At 41.7% G+C, this 19,383-nt stretch overlaps 1 protein-coding gene across 29 annotated transcripts in view; it reads left to right on the plus strand.

Moving 5' to 3' along the window:
• Positions 1-19,383, plus strand: part of LOC144591791 (receptor-type tyrosine-protein phosphatase delta-like) — a 1,768,335-nt gene that overhangs the window by 1,696,964 nt on the left and 51,988 nt on the right. For all 29 annotated transcript variants that reach the window (XM_078395814.1, XM_078395847.1, XM_078395838.1 and 26 more), the window contains one exon: positions 19,134-19,309. In XM_078395814.1, coding sequence (XP_078251940.1) covers positions 19,134-19,309 — 176 coding nt within the window. The remainder of the gene's footprint in view (positions 1-19,133; positions 19,310-19,383) is intronic.

A 19,383-nucleotide genomic window follows, 5' to 3' on the forward strand; every position in this document is an offset into this window, starting at 1 on the left:
CACACAAAGTGTTGGGAGGAACATGTTGGCATGGATTGAGAATTGGCTAACGGGCAGGAAGTGAGTAGGATTCTGACCTAAAACGTCACCCATTATTTTTCTCCAGAGATGCTGTCTGGAGTTACTCCAGCACTTTGTGTCTATCTTAGACAGGAAGTGAGGATGTGTGGGGTTCGCATAACCTATAACCTGTTGGATGTTACAGGGATCAGTGCTGGGGACAGAGCTAATTGCAATATGTATTAATAATTTAAAGGAAGGAAACAGATGTACTGTGGCCAGATTTGTACATGAAACAAGCGTCAGGAATGAGAGGGGCAAGACATGGAACGGGGATATTGATAGGTTACCTGAGTGGGCAAAAAGTTGGCAAATGAAACACAAGGTGGAGGAACATGAAGTTGTTCACTTTAGAAGGAAGAACGATAAAAACATATTTGTATTTAAATGGAGAAACACGGCAGAAAAGTGCAACACCAAGGGACTAGGAGCTCCTCATATGTGAAGTGTAGAAAGCTGAGTGCAGCAGGTAGTCAGGAAGTCTAATGGAATGCAAACTGTTATTTCAAGGAAGTTGGGAGTATTACTGGATGGCAGTGGTACTGCAGCTGTATAATGCACTAGTAAGACCACACATCTGGAATACCATCAACTGTAAATTTCCCCGGTGTGGGACGAATAAAGGAATATATCATTATTAGTCCTCTATTTACAGAAAGATATATCATCATTGGGGGCAGTTCAGAGAAGGTTCACTTGGATGAGGAAAACGTTGAGCAGGTTGGGTCTATTCGGAGAGTGAGAGATAATTATTGAAAAAGATAAGATTCTTGAGGGAGCTTGCAAGGTAAATGCCAGTAGGAGATTTCACCTGATGGGAGTGTCAAGGACCAGAGGGCATTGTCTCAAACCAAGGGACCACGGATTTAAGAGGAAGAATTCCTTCTCTCAAAGTTATGGATCTTTTAAATTATTTGCGTCAAATAGCTCTAAAGGTTAAATTATTGAATATATTCAAAGTTGAGATTTTTAAACAGGAAGAGAATCAAGGATTATGGAAAAGGCGAGAAAGTGAATTTAAGGAAGGGTTGGTAGAACACAAAGTGCTGGAGTTACTCAGTAGGTTGGGCAGCATCTCTGGAGGGTATGGATTTTGGGTTAGCACCCTTCTACAGAGTCAAGGAAAGTGGGGGTCAGCTGCAATCTTATTGAATGGGGAAGCTGGCTCAAGGGCCCATATGGCCTATTCCTGCTAACATTTCTTATGGTCAGATGCCCCTCTTTAATAGCCTAATGCATTGTGGCGAGAATGTATAATTGGGTTGTACTTTCCTAATGTGGTTAAATTTAGTACGTGTGGATTAACAGCTTTACCATATTAGTATGATTTATCTAGGAATGCATTAAGGGCTATTTATTATATTGAACAAACAAAATACTAAAGGCATAAGTACTATTAATCTGTGAATTGAAAATAAAAATTGTTTAGTGTTTTGGATAAAGAATCTTTTATCAGTGCTTTGTTTGCAGTTTGCATTTCTCAGAATGTGCACATGTAATTAGAGTTTTTGATTGTTTTTTGTACTTTGTGAAATGCTGAAATATACAAGTGAATTCAGGAGCATTGTGTACTATTCAAAGCCACCAGGATTAATTGGAGACAATTTTAACATTTAAAATACTAGTTGCCGCTAACTATGATTAATCGCTTATTCTAAAATCATTATCATTCTCAAACAATTTACAGTAAACAAGTCATTTCATGATTGGTACTGAAAGCAACTGTTACAGTAATTATATTTCAATCAATTAACCCCTCATACCTCCATGTGCTGAACAAAATGGGAACGATTGCAGCAGTCTGAAAACATGCAGGGACTAAGTGAAAAGGAATCCTTATTAGTTTAAAATGTCCATGGTACAGATAATTTGAAAATTAGTTTAATTTGATTTACTACGAGCATGAACATATTAGCAAAGAATTGGTCCCACCCTCCCTCATTTAGTGTAAAATTCATGTGGATACCCTTAATTGACTCGGCGGAGAAGGCTTACAGGAGATTTAATAACTATATTTTAAAGCTATGAACAGTTTAAGTAGGGTGAATTGAGAAATATTATTTCTTCCAAATCAGTTCTTTGTGGTCAACAGTTTTAAATAGTTATTAAAACTGAGCGAAAGGTTAAGAAAAATGTCTGTATACAGAGCTGTTGGAGATTGGAATACTCGAGTGCAGTTGTGATAGAGACAAGCGTGCTTTTTCAAAGGAACATGTTGAAATATTTGAAAGCAAACGAGGTACAATACTACAAGGAGCAAGTGGGTCAATGCAGTTTGAAATTACTGTGGTAATGAGCTGTGTTGGGTTGAATTGCACCTTCTGTACTGTAGATGTCGATGGTTTGACAATTCTTTGTTTTAATAGCGGTTCATTTGGCAGGGAATCGTTCAGGGCTGTGACCGAGTGGAGAAGAGACGATTGCTATCAATCATGGCATATTATTGAAATATATATTAAAAATACTGACACTTTCTTCTGATGTGCAAGAAACTAGGTTGAAAGTAGACAAATTCTGATCCAGCGGGTGGTAGGGACAATTTTAATCATCCCGGATGGCAGCACTCAGAAGGGCAAGCAGTTAGCAATGTAGGTCAGACCGTTAATAAACATTCGGCCCATGTTAATTCCAGTCCAGTTTTCCCAGGGGTGAGAATAGGTGGTGACGAATCATGTGAATCTATCACATGCAGAAAACTCTCTGTAAATTCCTACTTAGCATACTTATCCTCAGACCATCACATAAACCAACTTCCCTTCCATTGACTCCATTTACATCTCACGCAGCCTCCACAAGGCCACCAGCATAATTAAAGACGAGTCGCACCCCAGCCACTCCCTCTTCTCCCCTTTCCCATCAGGCAAAAGGTAAAGTGTGAAAACGCACACCTCCAGATTCAGGGACAGTTTCTTCCCAGCTGTTAACAGGCAACTGAACCATCCTACCAACAACTAGAGAGCAGTCCTGAGCTACTATCTACTATCTACGTCATTGGAGACCCATGGATTATCTTTGATCGGACTTTACTGGACTTTAAATTGCACTAAATGTTATTTACGTTATTCCCTTTATCATGTACCTCTACACTGTAGATGGACGTAACAAAAGCTTTTCACTGTACCTCTGCATACGTGATGATAATAAACTAAACTAAACTAAAAAAAAAAAAAATTGCCCAAGTTACCAAACCAAACTGGAATTCCTGCTTCGAATCTCAGAGCAAGTGATGAGGGCACCCTGAGTTGGAAGAGACCTTTTTCATATTTGCATGTGAGGGTTTGATGATGTTATTGGGACCTTGCAGTGGCTTGGCTAAGTATCCTAAATGGGAATTTACAGAGTTTTCTGCATGTGATATTTTCACCTATTCTCACCCCTGGGAAAATGGACTGGAAATAACATTGTGCCTGATGTTTATTAACGTTCTTATTTACATTGCTGTCTTACTGCCTTTAGCGGGTGTTTATTTGGTAATGACTTTTCAATGTAAATACCTAATGCATATCTTTGTTCCATCGGCAGATGGCATATTGTGTGAAAAGATTATCATACCTTAAAATGTTAGATTCTGCTGCCTGCAAATACTTAACAATTCAGATGTTATCAGGTGGATTACAATTCCAAATATTCTTGATGGATTTCAAGGAGAATCGACAACACACATAGTAAGCCTACCGTGTTGAGGGCTCTGCTCAGGGGTAGTATCTGGGCCTCTTAGTGTGAAGGTTCTGTGTTCATTTCCCAGTTTAGAAACATGTGCACAGCAAGCAAAATTGCTTTGGTGTAAGCCATGATGTCTCAGTTGTTTTATCTCTATTAGCACCACTGACCTGATCAGCAGAACCCACAGCTCCGGTATAAGCAACACATAACAAAGACAAAAACGTGTAGTCACCCTCTAACTCTCTCACCAAACCATTTGACCTCATAACTAGGGCGGTACAGTGGTGCAACGGTCGAGTTGCTGTCTTCAGCGCCGGAGACCCTGGTTCAATCCTGACTATGGATACTGTCTGTGTGGAGCTGGTACGTTCTCCCTATGACTGACAATAGGCAATAGGTGCAGGAGTAGGCCATTCGGCCCTTCGAGCCAGCACCACCATTCAATGTGATCATGGCTGATCATTCTCAGTCAGTACCCCGTTCCTGCCTTCTCCCCATACCCCCTGATTCCGCTATCCTTAAGAGCTCTATCTAGCTCTCTCTTGAAAGCATGGGTTTTCTCTGGGTTTTCTGGTTTCCTCCCACACTGCAAAGATGCACAGTAGGTTAATTGGCTTTGGTAAAATTGTAAATTGTCTCTAGTGTGTAAGGATGGTGCTAGTGTATGGGGATCGCTGGTTGGCGCAGACTCAGTGGGCCAAAGAGCCTGTTTCTGCTCTATATCTCTAAAATCTAAAGTCTAAAAAGTAGTGACTCATCTCCATGGCAACCCCGGCCTCACCCCATCTCAGTCTTCCCTTTGTTTTGTCCATTCATTCCACTACCTTTTCTGCAACTTACAAGTCCCTTTTTAAAATCTCTCTCTCCCAGTCCTGGTGAATGATCTTCAGCTTGAAATGTTAACTATTCTGGCTCTTTCCACGGATGCTGCCTAACCTGCTGATGATTTTCTGCTTTTATTTCAGATTTCCATCAGTTGTAATTTTTTTTTTTTAAATCAGCAATCTAGTCTAATACTGGTAGGGGAATAAAAAACTAGAGGACATCAATTTGAGGTGGGAGGGGAAAGATTTAAAGGTGACCAGAGGTACATGTTTTTCAATCAGGGATTGACGGATATATGCAGCAAGCTGTCAGAGGAAGTCATAAATGTGAGTGCAATTATAATGTTTAAAACACATTTTGGCAGGTCCATCTATGGAAGTGGGACTAGCTCAGATAGGTACCTTGGTCAGTGCAGGTGTGTTGGGCTGAAGGGCCTGTTTCCATGCTGTGTAGATCCATGACTCCCTGACTTCTGTGCAGCACTGAGGAAGTACTGTGGGATTGGAGTTCTCTCCTTTTGGGTGAGCTGTTAACTGAAAGGTCTTGTCATCTATCTCGGGTGGAGTAAAAGATCACCTGGCAGTGATACAAAGATAGCCACGTTAGCCACAACATCCTGGCTGCTAATTAATCCTCAATGAACCTCTGAAAATATCTGGCCATTCCTGCCTTTGTATTTGAGGAGGCCTGCTGTGCGCAAAGAGCCTGTTGAATATCCACACATTACGACACTGATTGCGCGTCCAAGAGAAAGTACTTAATTTGCTATGAAGTGGTTTTAGATACAACATAGAACAGTGCAGCACAGCACAGGAATATGCACACCGGCCCACAGTGTTTGTGCCAAACATGATGTCGTTAAACTGATTTCATCCACCTGCACATGATCCATATCCCTTTGATCTTATAGAGATGTACAAAATCATGAGAGGTATAGATCGGGTAGATGCACATTGCCAACGGCATTGTCCAAGTCTTTGTTGTGCTGTTTTTGCAGAGCCTTCAGTTTTGTTTTGAAAACATAACTTCTAATTCTTAATTAACTTTATTTCGTTCAAGATTACTGTTTTTTGTCTCTGGGTGTTGAGTAAATACCTTATGTATCATCATAATATTGCTTTGTACAATGTTTAAGATCAGGAAAGATCGATTCATTTGCATTCATTTAAACAATTGCACCAAGTCTACAGAGACTAATTAGTGTTTTTTTGTGTTATTGACATTTTGCTGTACTATGAGTCACTTTATGAGCCCACTGAAACAAGAGAAAGGGGAAACAGAATGCAAGTAACCTGCTGAGTTACTCCAGCATTTTGTGAGCAGTAACAGTTAGTTCCACTTTTACGCTGTCAAGCTGAACTAAGTTCTAATCCTTACACTGCATATATGTAGTCTGGCCTGGAGATCTGCAAGAAAATCAACCATTCAATTTGGTGATAAGGTCATAAGTGATAGGAGCAGAATTAGGCCATTCGGCCCATCAAGTCTACTCTGCCCTTCAATCATGGCTGATCTATCTCTCCCTCCAAACCCCATTCCCCTGCCTTCTCCCCATAACCCATGGGATGAGAGACACCAGTCAAAGCCAGGACTGCCAAGAAAAGTTATTTTCAAGATCATTAAACAAACTATATAATAGGTCTCTGCAAGGGTCGCCCACCTTGTCATCATGGATAAGCTTACATATACCTATGATCCTGAGAAGTAAACAGACCGGAGCTATGCTCCAGGCAGGGTCACCCATGGCAGGCAGGTCAAGGGGGAGGCTCCTGACCAAAGACTGGTCCACGAGCACTTGCACTTGCACTTGCACTTTCACTTTCAACCGTGAAACAGGCAGTGGGTGGTGGCTGGTCAGTGGATAGAGCACCAAAGAGGCTGAGAAGGCGCATGAAATCTACAGCAGGGAGAGACTCCCAACCGTCTTGGAATCCATGTCGTTGGGCCTGGGTCTGGTTCTCTTAAGGACAGTGTGGTGGCCCTCTGTGCATCAGTTTCCGCACGTTAATCGATGTCACACACAGGCGTCCACATGGAGGGACGTTGAAACCTGTGGCTCGCGGATAGAACGGGTGCCAAGGGTTATGGGGAGAAGGCAGAAAAATGGGATTTGGAGGCAGAAATCAGCCATGATGGAATGGTGTAGACTTGGCTTAATTCTACTCTTATAACTTGTGAACTTGTCCCCTTCAGCCATCTCAAGTCCCACAGAAAGGACCCACACGGAGGACTTCATGTGATCGCCAAAGATGACAGTTATGGGTGTGCACTATGTGTACCTGGTCATTTATACAGCATAGTATACTGAGCAGACGATGCAGTTTTAATGTACACATAGTGTACAGATATTTTTGTATCCTGCTGCTGAGAGGTCACTTGCTGATGTAGGAGAAAGTGGTGGAGAGGCAGCCTCACTAATTCTGTCATGAAACCCTCCAAAACAGTTTTGTAAAGTAACCTTCAACATTCATTTTACAATGTTGTTCTGGTGCTGATGTCCTTTATAGTTCTCTTCATTCTATAAGCTTCAATGGCGATCAAAGACCAGAAAGCACAGTTAGTTTAGTTTAGTTCGGTTTGGTTTAGAAATACAGTGTGGAAACAGTCCCGTCCGCCCACCGAGTCCACGCCAACCAACAATCACTCCATGCTCTAGTTCTATCCTACTCTCTCAGGACTATTTACAGAAGCCAAATTAACCTACAAACCTGCATGTTTTTGGAATGTGGGAGGAAACCCACATGGTCATGGGGAAAACGTGCAAACTCCGCACAGACAGCACCCATGGTCAGGATCAAACCCGAGTCTCTGGCACTATTAGGCAGCAATGCTACTGCTGCACCATTGTGCCGCCCAACATGCTTGGCATGATCACTCCTTCCTTCATTCAGAGAGTGTTGTGAGCCTTCCTCGTTACTCCCACAGCTTTGTAAACTTGGTACATATCTCCAACCAAGAGATCAAAGAAAGAGCTGCTTTATTGGTTTCATGAACTATGAACCATTCATCGGTTTCCCAGTCGAACTATTATCTTATTAACTAACGTCCCAGATGTGGAATACAAGTAGAAATCATGCAAGCTGTAAATTGTTGATGCATTATCACAAATTAGTGACTGGGGTGCTTTTAGAACAAAATGTGCTAACAATAACATAATTGCATGGATGCGTAAATGTTGGCAGCTGTACTGTTTTAATCAAAGCTGCTGCAGAATTGACCAAACATTTTATTTTTCCAATGCAGATGTTCTAAAAATATATATCAGGGCACAAATGGATTTTCTAGTTATTACATGTGAACATGATATAAGGCTGATGAAGGGTTGCAGACCTGAAACGTTGTCTGTTTATCTCTCTACAGAATCTGCCTGACCTGCTGCACTTTTCCAGCATTTTCTGATTTGTATCCAGTATATGTGTTGTTTTTTTTAAATGTACATTTATTGTATCTATTAATCTCTGATTTATTTTGGACACTTCACCAGAAAACCACATGGGCACTAAAATGGCATTTAACTTTTTTAAAGTCTTACTTGTTTGTCTGAATTTGCTGATACGCTTCAATATAATTTGACTCAGTTGTCTACTGAGGGAGATAACTGACACCAGAATATGACCAGGAAGCAGAAATGCTTGAGAGCTAAATGTTGAGCTCTCCTTGAAAAATAATGGGCTGCACAATTAGTTCAGCAGGAGGAACTGTAACAAAGACAGATGTCTTTTATAATTGACTGTGGTAGTTATTAAGAGCACATGAAGAAACTGTATTATGAAGTCAATGGACAATCCCTAGATTTCCTATAAACTAATTAAGCATTTTCAACCTCCATTTAACAACAGGGGTCTAACCTCTATGGATAAACTTGTCCTTTATTTGAGATGAAAGTTAAATTGATAGTTATGCCTACTATCCACCACCGAAGGAGATAGACTAAATTATTTACTCTTTTCGCTGGACAACGGCATATATGCACACTCTTTTCTCCCAGAGATGAGAATGTTCAGCAGAGGTGAGAAACTGGAAGAACTCAGTGGGTCAGGCAGCATCTGTGGTGGGAAATGGACCGTCAACTGTTTGAGTGGGGATGTTGCCTCTATACTGAAAGAGTTGAGGGAAAGTTGCTAGTATAAAGAGATGGTGAAATGTGTGGTGCAAGGGCTAGCGAGCGATAAGTGGATGCAGATGAGGAGGGATAGATTGGTAGATCACTGTCAGATGGGGAAGGGACGGGGGGAGATTCTGGAATCTGATGGTAAAAAAAGGATCTTAATGAGTGGTGGTGGCAGATGGGGACAACAAACCAAGGGGAGGACTAAGCAATAGAGGGGGAGCAAAGTGTGGGGAGGAGGGATAAAGAAATGGTTATAAAGGACAGGGATGAGCTGGAAAGGAAGCGTAAAGGGAGCAAGCTAGATAGAAGGAGAGGGAAAGGGACAGAGGAGGTATGGATGATATGAAATTGGAGAAATCAATCTTCATGCCATTGGGTTATAGACTATCCAGTCTGAATATGGAGTACAGTTCCTCTAGTTTACGTTTGGCTTCAAACTGGTTGTGGAGGAGGCTCAGTCCATCATGAGTACTGACTTCCCCACCATCAAAGTGATCTATGGGAGACGCTGTCTCAAAAAAGCAGCCAGCATCATCAAGAACCCAGACCACACTATCATTTCACTCCTGCCATCGGGAAGAAGATATAGGAATCTGAAAACAGTAACATTTAGGTTCAGGAACAGCTTCTTCCCAATGACCATCAGGCTACAGAATGCTACAAACTCCAAATAAACTACGGACAGCCTTGGTTGCAATAGGGACTTTGGACTGTTTTGTTTTTGCACTAAAGAGGGCTTTTTTTTATTGAACTTAATTTGTTTGTTTATTATATTATCTATTGAGCACTGTTTTTTTGCAAACCTGTTGTGCTGCTGCAAGTAAGACTTTAATTGTTCCGTTTTGGTAGATGTGACAATAAAGCACTCTAGATTTGACTGAGGACAGACAGGAGTGGGTAGGGGAATTAAAATGGCTGGCAACCCATTCCACTCCTCATTCACACACTTATTTTTCTGTCCTTGGCCTCTTCCACTCTTTCAAGATAGTCATAGAGTGATACAGTGTGGAAACAGGCCCTTCAGCCCAACTTGCCCACATAGGCTAACATGTTCCAGCTACACTAGTCCCACCTGCCTGCGTTTGGTCCATATCCCTCCAAACTTGTCCTATCCATGTACCTGTCTGACTGTTTCTTAAATGTTGGGATAGTCCCAACCTCAACTACCTCCTCTGGCAGATTGTTCCATACACCTACCACCCTTTGTGTGAAAAAGTTACCCCTCAGATTCCTATTAAATCTTTTCCCCTTCACCTTAAACCTTTGTACTGTGGTCCTCAATTCACGTACTCTGGGCAAGAAATTCTGTACATCTACCCAATCTATTTCTCTCATGAATTTATACACAAGAGATGAAGAGTCTTGAGCCAAAGCATCAACTGTCCATTTCCTTCCACAGAAAAGCTCAGCAGGGCAGGCAGGGGGAAAAGACAGAGCAAACATTTCAAGCCAATGGCCTTTCATCAGAAATAGAAAACATGACATGTAAAGTGAGATTAAGTTGCAGAAAATATTGGGAGAGGCAGAGAGAACAAAAAAGGAATTCCTGTGATTGGATGGAAAAATCGAATGAATCGAGTGAACCAAGCAAATTAAAGAGAGCAAGGAATAACAAAAGGTATGTTTGGAGAAAAATGTGAATGGAGAAGATGGATGAAATTCACAGGAGAAAGAGAAATGTGAGATACATTGTTCCCTGAAGGTGGAATCTCATGTGGATAAGGTGGTGAAGAAGGCGTTTGGTATGCTTGCCTTTATAAATCAGAGCATCGAGTATAGAAGTTGGGATGTAATGTTGAAATTGTACAGGGCATTGGTGAGGCCGAATCTGGAGTATGGTGTGCAGTTCTGGTCGCCAAATTATAGGAAGGATGTCGACAAAATGGAGAGGGTACAGAGGAGATTTATTAGAATGTTGCCTGGGTTTCAGCACTTAGGCTATAGAGAGAGGTTGAACAGGTTGGGTCTTTATTCTTTGGAGCGTAGAAGGTTGAGGGGGGACTTGATAGAGGTTTTTAAAATTTTGAGAGGGACGGACAGAGTTGACGTGGGTAGGCTTTTCCCTTTGAGAGTGGGGAAGATTCCAACAAGGGGACATAGCTTCAGAATTGAGGGACAAAGGTTTAGGGGTAACATGAGGGGGAACTTCTTTACTCAGAGGGTTGTGGCTGTATGGAATGGACTTCCGGTGGAAGTGGTGGAGGCTGGCTCGATTTTATTATTTAAGAGTAAATTGGATAGGTATATGGATAGGAGGGGATTGGAGGGTTATGGTCTGAGTGCAGGTAGATGAGACTAGGTCAGGGAGAATGGTCGGCGTGGACTGGTAGGGCCGGACAGGCCTGTTTCCATGCTGTAGTTGTTATATGTTATATGTTATATGTTATGTTATACAAAGGCTGGAATGGTCGATAAACTGAATTTGTTGAATTCCATATAGCTGTTTTATTTTATCAAGGATGATCTGTTGGCATGAAGCAACTCATCCTGATCAAATCCATTTAGTTTTCTTGCTCTGGTGTACTAATTCTGGCAGCAGGAGGTAGGTTGCTTATGCATGCGGTCAGATAGGGATTACAGTATTCCTATCATGGCGTGTTGGATTGAAGTAATACTCGGGTTGCTAGGGTGACAGGCAGACACCTCTTTGAAGCTTGCTGAACAGGATGCTTGCTAGATCCCCTTGTTCGAGATCATTATCAAGATCATGAGTTAAAGTTTTATTCCTGAGGACTGCTGTGGGATTTGTAGTTTACATAACAACAAAGTGAGCAAGGTATACACTCTCACACTAAATCGTGGCAATGTTACGATAAATTCAAAGCATAACAAAAGAAAGACATTGGAGTCTTATTTTTTCTTTTCTTTTTTCCTTGAACATTGCAGCTTTGCTAGTTTTGACTCATACCCCAATCATAGATAAGAGAACATATTGTAACTTACTGGATACCTTTTCCTAGATTGATTTCCATTCCCTGTCCACATTTACCATAGGCATTTATCGTACTTACTGTTACTCTTCTAAGAATTGCCAAATCAACAGAGATCATTTGTGCTAATAAAATCATTGTAAGAAACTCAATCATAGAATCACAGAATGGTTAATCTGTGCCACAAGACCATTTGGCTCATTGAGTATTTACTATTTCTAAATAAAAATTGTCCAGCTGGTCTCACTCCCCTGATATCTCCCTTCAAACCTATAAATTCTTTCTTTGCAGATACTTATCAGATCATCTTGCAAATATTATACCTGAATCTGCTTGCACTACTATCCCTGGTGCCCTGGCATTCCATCCTTAACCACGCACAGCGTCAAATCATTTTTTGTCATGTTGGTTTCATTTTCTTTGTTATCACCCTCACGGCATGGTCCATGAGTTTGTGGTCCCTCCACAAATGGGAAACATTCCTCTTTACTCAGTCTGCATCCTTACTTAATTAAAATCCTTTCATTAAGTCACCTCTTAACCCCTTTGATTTGTGTTTACCTAATCCTCTCCAATCTATCCACATAATTGAAGACTGTTCCTGGAATCACTTCTTTCAATTCTTCTGTACCCTTTTGGTAGAGTTGCTGCCATACAGCACCCGAGACCAGGGTTCAATCCTGACTACGGGTGCTGTCTGTATGGAATTTGTACATTTTCTCTGTGACCGTGTTGGTTTTCTCTGGGTGCTCCAGTTTCCTCCCACGTTCCAAAGACAAACATACAAGTTTGCAGGTTAGTTGGCTTCTGCAAATTGTAAATTGGCACTAGTGTGTAGGATAGTGCTAGCGTATGGGGTGATCGCTGGTTGGTGCAGACTTGGTGGTCCAAAGGGCCTGTTTCAATGCTGTATCTCTGAAGTCAGTCTATATATTCTATGTACAAAGCAACAATGCCATTCCTGCAGCCTCTTTTATGATACAGTGTTTGCTGGCTTGTTACACAGGACCCAGCCTCTCAGTGTCCAAGACCTTAGATTGCAGTCACTCCAAAATCCTCTTAAATGCCACAATCCTATCTACTTCCACCACCTCCCCAGGCAGCGTGTTCCAGGATCCGCCACCCTCTGTGCAAAAAAACACTTTCCCTGCATGTTTGCAGTGAATTGTGATGCACCCCAGATCATCACACAAATCAACATCCCTACCATTGACACCGTTTACACTTCACAGCCTCTGCAAGGCCTCCACATAATCAGGGACGTGTCGCACCCCAGCCACTTCCTCCTCTCCCCTTGCCCCTCTTGCACTAAACGATATTCATGTTATTTCCCTCATCACATATTTATACACTGTTTCTGGCTCGATTGTAATCATGCATTGTCTGTCCACTGACTTGGATAGCACATAACAAAAGCTTTTCATTACACCTTGGTGCACGTGACAATAAACTAAACTTAAATTCAAACTCCTTTAATCTTTGTCCCTTTCACCTTAAAGCTGTGCCCTCTACTCTTTGACATTTTCACACTGATGTGAAAGGTTACCATTGTTTAACCTATCTGGAACTCTCAGAATGTTATATTCTTCTGTTCTGTCCCCCCTCAGTCACTGACACTCCAGAGAAAACAATTCAATGTTGTCCAACCTCTCCTTGTAGCTGATACCCTCTAATCCAGGCAGAATTCTGATAAACCTCAAGAGACATTAAAACGGTAGTTACTTTCACAGAACTGCACGAGCTGAGTTTTTTGAAAGTCTGCCCTGCATTGAAAAGGCTACATTTCTGAATTTTATCACAAATGTGTCTTCCTATCCCCATGTAAATAGATTTCCATGTAACCTTCAAACCTTGCATTCTGTAAAGTTAAAGTTAAATAAGTTCAAGAGTAAATTAATCAGCTACTAACTATACAATCTATTCTCCCTGTGGTTCCATTACTTCCTTTTGCTGATCAGGTGTACTTTGCTAATAATATATACAAATGACGGAGCACAAGTCAAGCCTTCCAAAAATCACCATGTGATTAACTAGCACAGAAAAGTATATTCTCTCTAATTTATCTGTTCCCTTTCATGATTCTGAGAGGAATGGTTCTGAATGTTGATGAGGCTTATCTGCAGAAAACATGGGCAGCATGTGGGGCTTGTTGGAACAGGAGAGGGCTTCCTTATGCCAAGGCAAGGAGATTTTGGCAGCCTCTGTGCAAGATGTCTACTAACCAGGGAGGTGGTGCCCATTGAGATTGCAGAGGGTCATCTTTTTTTATGTCTTGCCATTCATTTTACTCTGCTCTTTGCAGAAGATGCCACAATGCAAAAAGACAGTCATTAAAAGAGGATTTTAGAAAAAAAGTTTTTTTAAAAATTTCAATTCAATAAATCTTCACTTTTGACTGAAGTATATATTGGCTCAATTCCTTTCCAAGCAAGGGAAAGGCTGATTCAACATTCAGAATTAAAAAGAACAAGCAGGGAATTGAGGGATGTGGACCATGTGTGGGCAAATGTTCAGTTTAAGTTGGCGTCATGGTGGACAGAAGGTCCTGTTCCTGTACTGTTCTATGTTCCAGATGCCCATCAAAATTAGTTCTGGAAAATTCTATCGCATTAGCATGTGTGCCGTGGCATAGTCTGTAGGTTGTCCTCTTATTGATGGAACCATAGATTATATTTGATTCTTTTCTGTTGTGCTGCTTGCACCATCTTCGAGTAATCTTAGATAATTGGCCACTTTACCATCATCACTGAGCTAATTCTGGATCCAAATTACCGCTCTCCTTGGAGCTGCTGAGTTTTACAGTTTAGATCAGCTATGTGGCACCTTGTCAAAAGCTTTGCTAAAAATCCACAGAGATTACGTCAAACAATTGTCCTCAGTGAATCTCGTTATTTCATCATCAAAGAATTCTGTCAGGTTACTCAGATGTAACCTTCCCTCAACAAATCCACCCTGATTATCTGCGATTAATCCGTGTCTTTCGAAATAATTTTTTGTTTTACCCTGAAGAATGGATTCCAGCAATTTGCTGACTGCTGAAGTTACACTAACTGGTCAATCGTGACTTTCTATCTCTCTATTTAATAGTTCAACATCAGCATTCAACCTGTAGCTACAGAGGATTGAAAGAGCCTTTGCAATGATCTCTTTTTCTGCTTTTAACAGTCTGGGATATATTTTATTGGGGCCAGATGATTTATCTGTTTTTAAAGACAATGACCAATTTTTCTATTCCATTCCACTTTTCCTGTGATTAAGCACCCGATATTTCACACCTTCATTTTAACTATGACGCCAGCATAATCTGGAGAGTTAGATGGAGCTCTTAGGGCTAGCGGAATCAAGAGGTATGGGGAAAAGGCAGGAATGGGATACTGATTGTGGATGATCAGCCATGATCACATTAAATGGCTCGAAGGGCCAAATGGCCTACTCCTGCACCTATTGTCTATGCATCTATCTATCTTCCGATTTTGTGATAATAGCAGCAAAATGTTTATGAGGAATCCAAACCATGACTTCTGCTTCCACACACTAATAGACAATAGGTGCAGGAGTAGGCCATTCGGCCCTTCGAGCCAGCACCACCATTCAATGTGATCATGGCTGATCATTCTCAATCAGTACCCCGTTCCTGCCTACTCCCCATACCCCCTGACTCCGTTATCCTTAAGAGCTCTATCTAGCTCTCTCTTGAATGCATTTAGAGAATTGGCCTCCCCTGCCTTCTGAGGCAGAGAATTCCACAGATTTACAACTCTCTGACTGAAAAAGTTTTTCCTCATCTCCGTTCTAAATGGCCTACCCCATATTCTTAAACTGTGGCCCCTGGTTCTGGACTCCCCCAACATTGGGAACATGTTTCCTGCCTCTAACGTGTCCAACCCCTTAATAATCTTATATGTTTCGATAAGATCCTCTCTCATCCTTCTAAATTCCAGTGTAGACAAGCCTAGTCGCCCCAGTCTTTCAACATACGACAGTCACGCCATTCCGGGAATTAACCTAGTAAACCTATGCCCTCAATAGCAAGAATATCCTTCCTCAAATTTGGAGACCAAAACTGCACACAGTACTTCAGGTGCGGTCTCACTAGGGCCCTGTACAACTGCAGAAGGACCTCTTTGCTCCTATACTCAACTCCTCTTGGTATGAAGGCCAACATTCCATTGGCTTTCTTCACTGCCTGCTGTACCTGCATGCTTCCTTTCAGTGAATGATGCACTAGGACACCCAGATCTCGTTGTACGTCCCTTTTTCCTAACTTGACACCATTCAGATAATAATCTGCCTTCCTATTCTTACCACTAAAGTGGATAACCTCACACTTATCCACATTAAACTGCATCTGCCATGCATCCGCCCACTCACACAACCTGTCCAAGTCACCCTGCAACCTCATAGCATCCTCCTCACAGTTCACACTGCCACCCAGCTTTGGGTCATCTGCAAATTTGCTAATGGTACTTTTAATCACTTCATCCAAGTCATTAATGTATATTGTAAATAGCTGCGGTCCCAGCACCAAGCCTTGCGGTACCCCACTAGTCACTGCCTGCCATTCTGAAAGGGACTCATTTATCCCCACTCTTTGCTTTCTGTCTGTCAACCAATTTTCTATCCATGTCAGTACCCTACCTCCAATACCATGTGCTCTAATTTTGCCCACTAATCTCCTATGTGGGACATTGTCGAAGGCTTTCTGAAAGTCGAGGTACATCACATCCACCGGCTCTCCCCTGTTAATTTTCCTAGTTACATCCTCAAAAAATTCCAAAAGATTAGTCAAGCATGATTTCCCCTTCGTAAATCCATGCTGACTCGGAACGATCCTGTTACTGCTATCCAAATGCTCCGCAATTTCGTCTTTTATAATTGACTCCAACATCTTCCCCACCACTGATGTCAGACTAACTGGTCTATAATTTCCTGTTTTCTCTCTCCCTCCTTTCTTAAAAAGTGGGATAACATTAGCTACCCTCCAATCCACAGGAACTGATCCTGTATCTATCAAACATTGGAAAATGATCACCAATGCATCCACAATTTCTAGAGCCACCTCCTTAAGTACCCTGGGATGCAGACCATCAGGCCTTGGGGATTTATCAGCCTTCAGCCCCATCAGTTTACCCAAAACCATTTCCTGCCTAATGTGGATTTCCTTCAGTTCCTCCGTCACACTAGGATCTCTGGCCACTAGAACATCTGGGAGATTGTTTGTATCTTCCTTAGTGAAGACAGATCCAAAGTACCGGTTCAACTCGTCTGCCATTTCCTGGTTCCCCATAATAAATTCCACTGCTTCTGTCTTCAAGGGACTCACATTTGCCTTGACTATTTTTTTCCTCTTCACATACCTAAAAAAGCTTTTACTATCCTCCTTTATATTATTGGCTAGCTTACCCTCGTACCTCATCTTTTCTCCCGGTATTGCCTTTTCAGTTATCTTCTGTTGCTCTTTAAAAGAGTCCCAATCCTCTGGCTTCCCACTCTTCTTTGCTATGTTGTACTTCTCTTTTATTTTTATGCTGTCCTTGACTTCCCTTGTCAGCCACAGGTGCCTCTTACTCCCCTTAGAATCTTTCCTCCTCTTTGGGATAAATTGATCCTGCAACTTCTGCATTATTCCCAGGAATACCTGCCATTGCTGTTCCACCGTCTTCCCTGCTAGGGCCTCCCTCCAGTCAATTCTGGCCAACTCATGCCTCTGTAATCCCCTTTGCTATACTGTAATACTGACACTTCAGATTTTCCCTTCTCCCTCTCAATTTGTAGAGTAAAACTTATCATATTGTGATCACTGCCTCCTAATGGCTCTTTTACCTCGAGTCCCCTTACCAGATCAGGTTCATTACACAACACTAAGCCCAGAATTGCCTTCTCCCTGGTAGGCTCCAGTACAAGCTGTTCTAAGAATCCATCTCAATCCCAGCACTTTCCTCTGCTATCCTCCTGAACTTTATAAACACATTGAGTCATAGAGCACAGAAGCAGACGCTTCAACTGATCTTATCTTTTCAGACCATCAAGTACCCATCGACCCTAATCCCACTTACCAGCACGTCCATAATCTGATAATTCAAGTGCAACCACACTCTGAGTGAAAACAATCTTCCTCAGATCCCCTCTTACCCTCTGGCATCTCACTGTAAATCTATACCCTTTTGTTTTGGACATCTCCATTACAATAAAAGGCTTCTCTGTATCTACGCTATCTATGCCTTTCATAATTTTGTACCACCTCTATCAGGTTCCACCTCAGCCTCCTCTGCTGCAAGGAAAACCTCTCCAGTCTCTCTATGCAACTGAAATGATCTATCCCAGGCAAGTCCTGGTAAATCTCCTCTGCACTCTCTCCATAGTGGTCTCACTAGTGCCATGTATAGTTGCAGTAAGATGAGCAAAAAAACAAACCACTGTGGGAATTTAGCATGTTTGGAGGGAAATTGTCAGACAATGTTTCCGGTTGGGACTCTCCTCGAGCAATTTATTGTTTGATCAAGATTCCAGCATCTGCAGTCTCTTGGCTTTGTGGTGAAATTTCTCTACTTTCATATATCTTTATTCAGAGGGTGGTGAATCTGCGGAATTCATTGTCACAGATGGCTGTGGAGGCCAAGTCATTGAGTATTTTTAAGGCACAGATTGACTGATTCTTGATTCATAAGGGTGTCAGGGGTTAGGGGGAAACGGCAGGAGAATGGGGTTGAGAGGGGAAAATAGATCAGCAGAGTAGACTTGATGGGCCGAATAGCCTAATTCTATACCTTTAACTTTTGAACTTATTAACACCAACTTCTTGAAAAGGACTGGGTCAATCACCTCTTTTACTTATGACACTTTGTAACTCCCCACTTGGTTCCTCGGACAATTGAATTTAGCCCCATAAAACATTATTCCGGGAGGCAACAATCATGATAGATGAAAGTTAGAGTGTTCAGCTAATGCGCTGTTGATGTAGCTTGGGAGCAATCTCAATAACTATCTGTCAGCAAAGACAGAGATTCAAAACCCAAGTGAGTCCGAAGAATCAGGCAAATAGCTTTCAACTAAAGCAGACTGTAAAGTACGAAAGAAATTGTAAACGTTGACGAGGGAACATTGCCTTAGTGCTTTCTATGCAATACAAAGTACCCATTTATCGAAGAATAATGCTTGTCATATTTTGGCTGGGGAAAGGGGGATTTTGTGCAGTTAGACAAATGTTCCCAGCTTAAAGCCTCTGCCTCTCTAAGGTACAGTAGATTGTTCAGGAATAGTGATCCAGTTGAGTGAAGATGATGGGGTGCATCTGCCTTTTCATTAGATTAACATAGCATTAAGAAAATCCAAAGGTTTTAAATATTTAATCCTTTGAAAGATGAGCTGCTAAGTTTTCATGAGCTCACTCACATTATAAATACATTAGTTTAACGAGAACTATTATCTTTGAATGTTCCATTGTCTTACAGCAACACGTTGGCTTCAGAAACAGATTAAAGAAAAATCTATTTTCTGCTGAAATTTTGTAACTTATAAAACCCATTTATTTCCTCCCTTTGTAGGCATTCCAGGAAGTGATTACTCTAACTCCAACTACATCGATGGCTATAGAAAGCAAAATGCCTACATCGCCACACAGGGGCCCCTGCCTGAGACATTCGGAGATTTTTGGAGGATGATATGGGAGCAACGAAGTGCAATTGTTGTGATGATGACCAAGCTGGAAGAAAGATCACGGGTAGGCAAACCACAGCAATATTTAATGGGTTGAGTTAACCGTAACTAAAGAGGCAGAAACTCCTTGTTTGGCCA

This window comes from Rhinoraja longicauda, chromosome 3 (genome assembly GCF_053455715.1).
Source record: "Rhinoraja longicauda isolate Sanriku21f chromosome 3, sRhiLon1.1, whole genome shotgun sequence".
In the NCBI taxonomy this organism is placed as follows: Eukaryota; Metazoa; Chordata; class Chondrichthyes; order Rajiformes; family Arhynchobatidae; genus Rhinoraja; species Rhinoraja longicauda.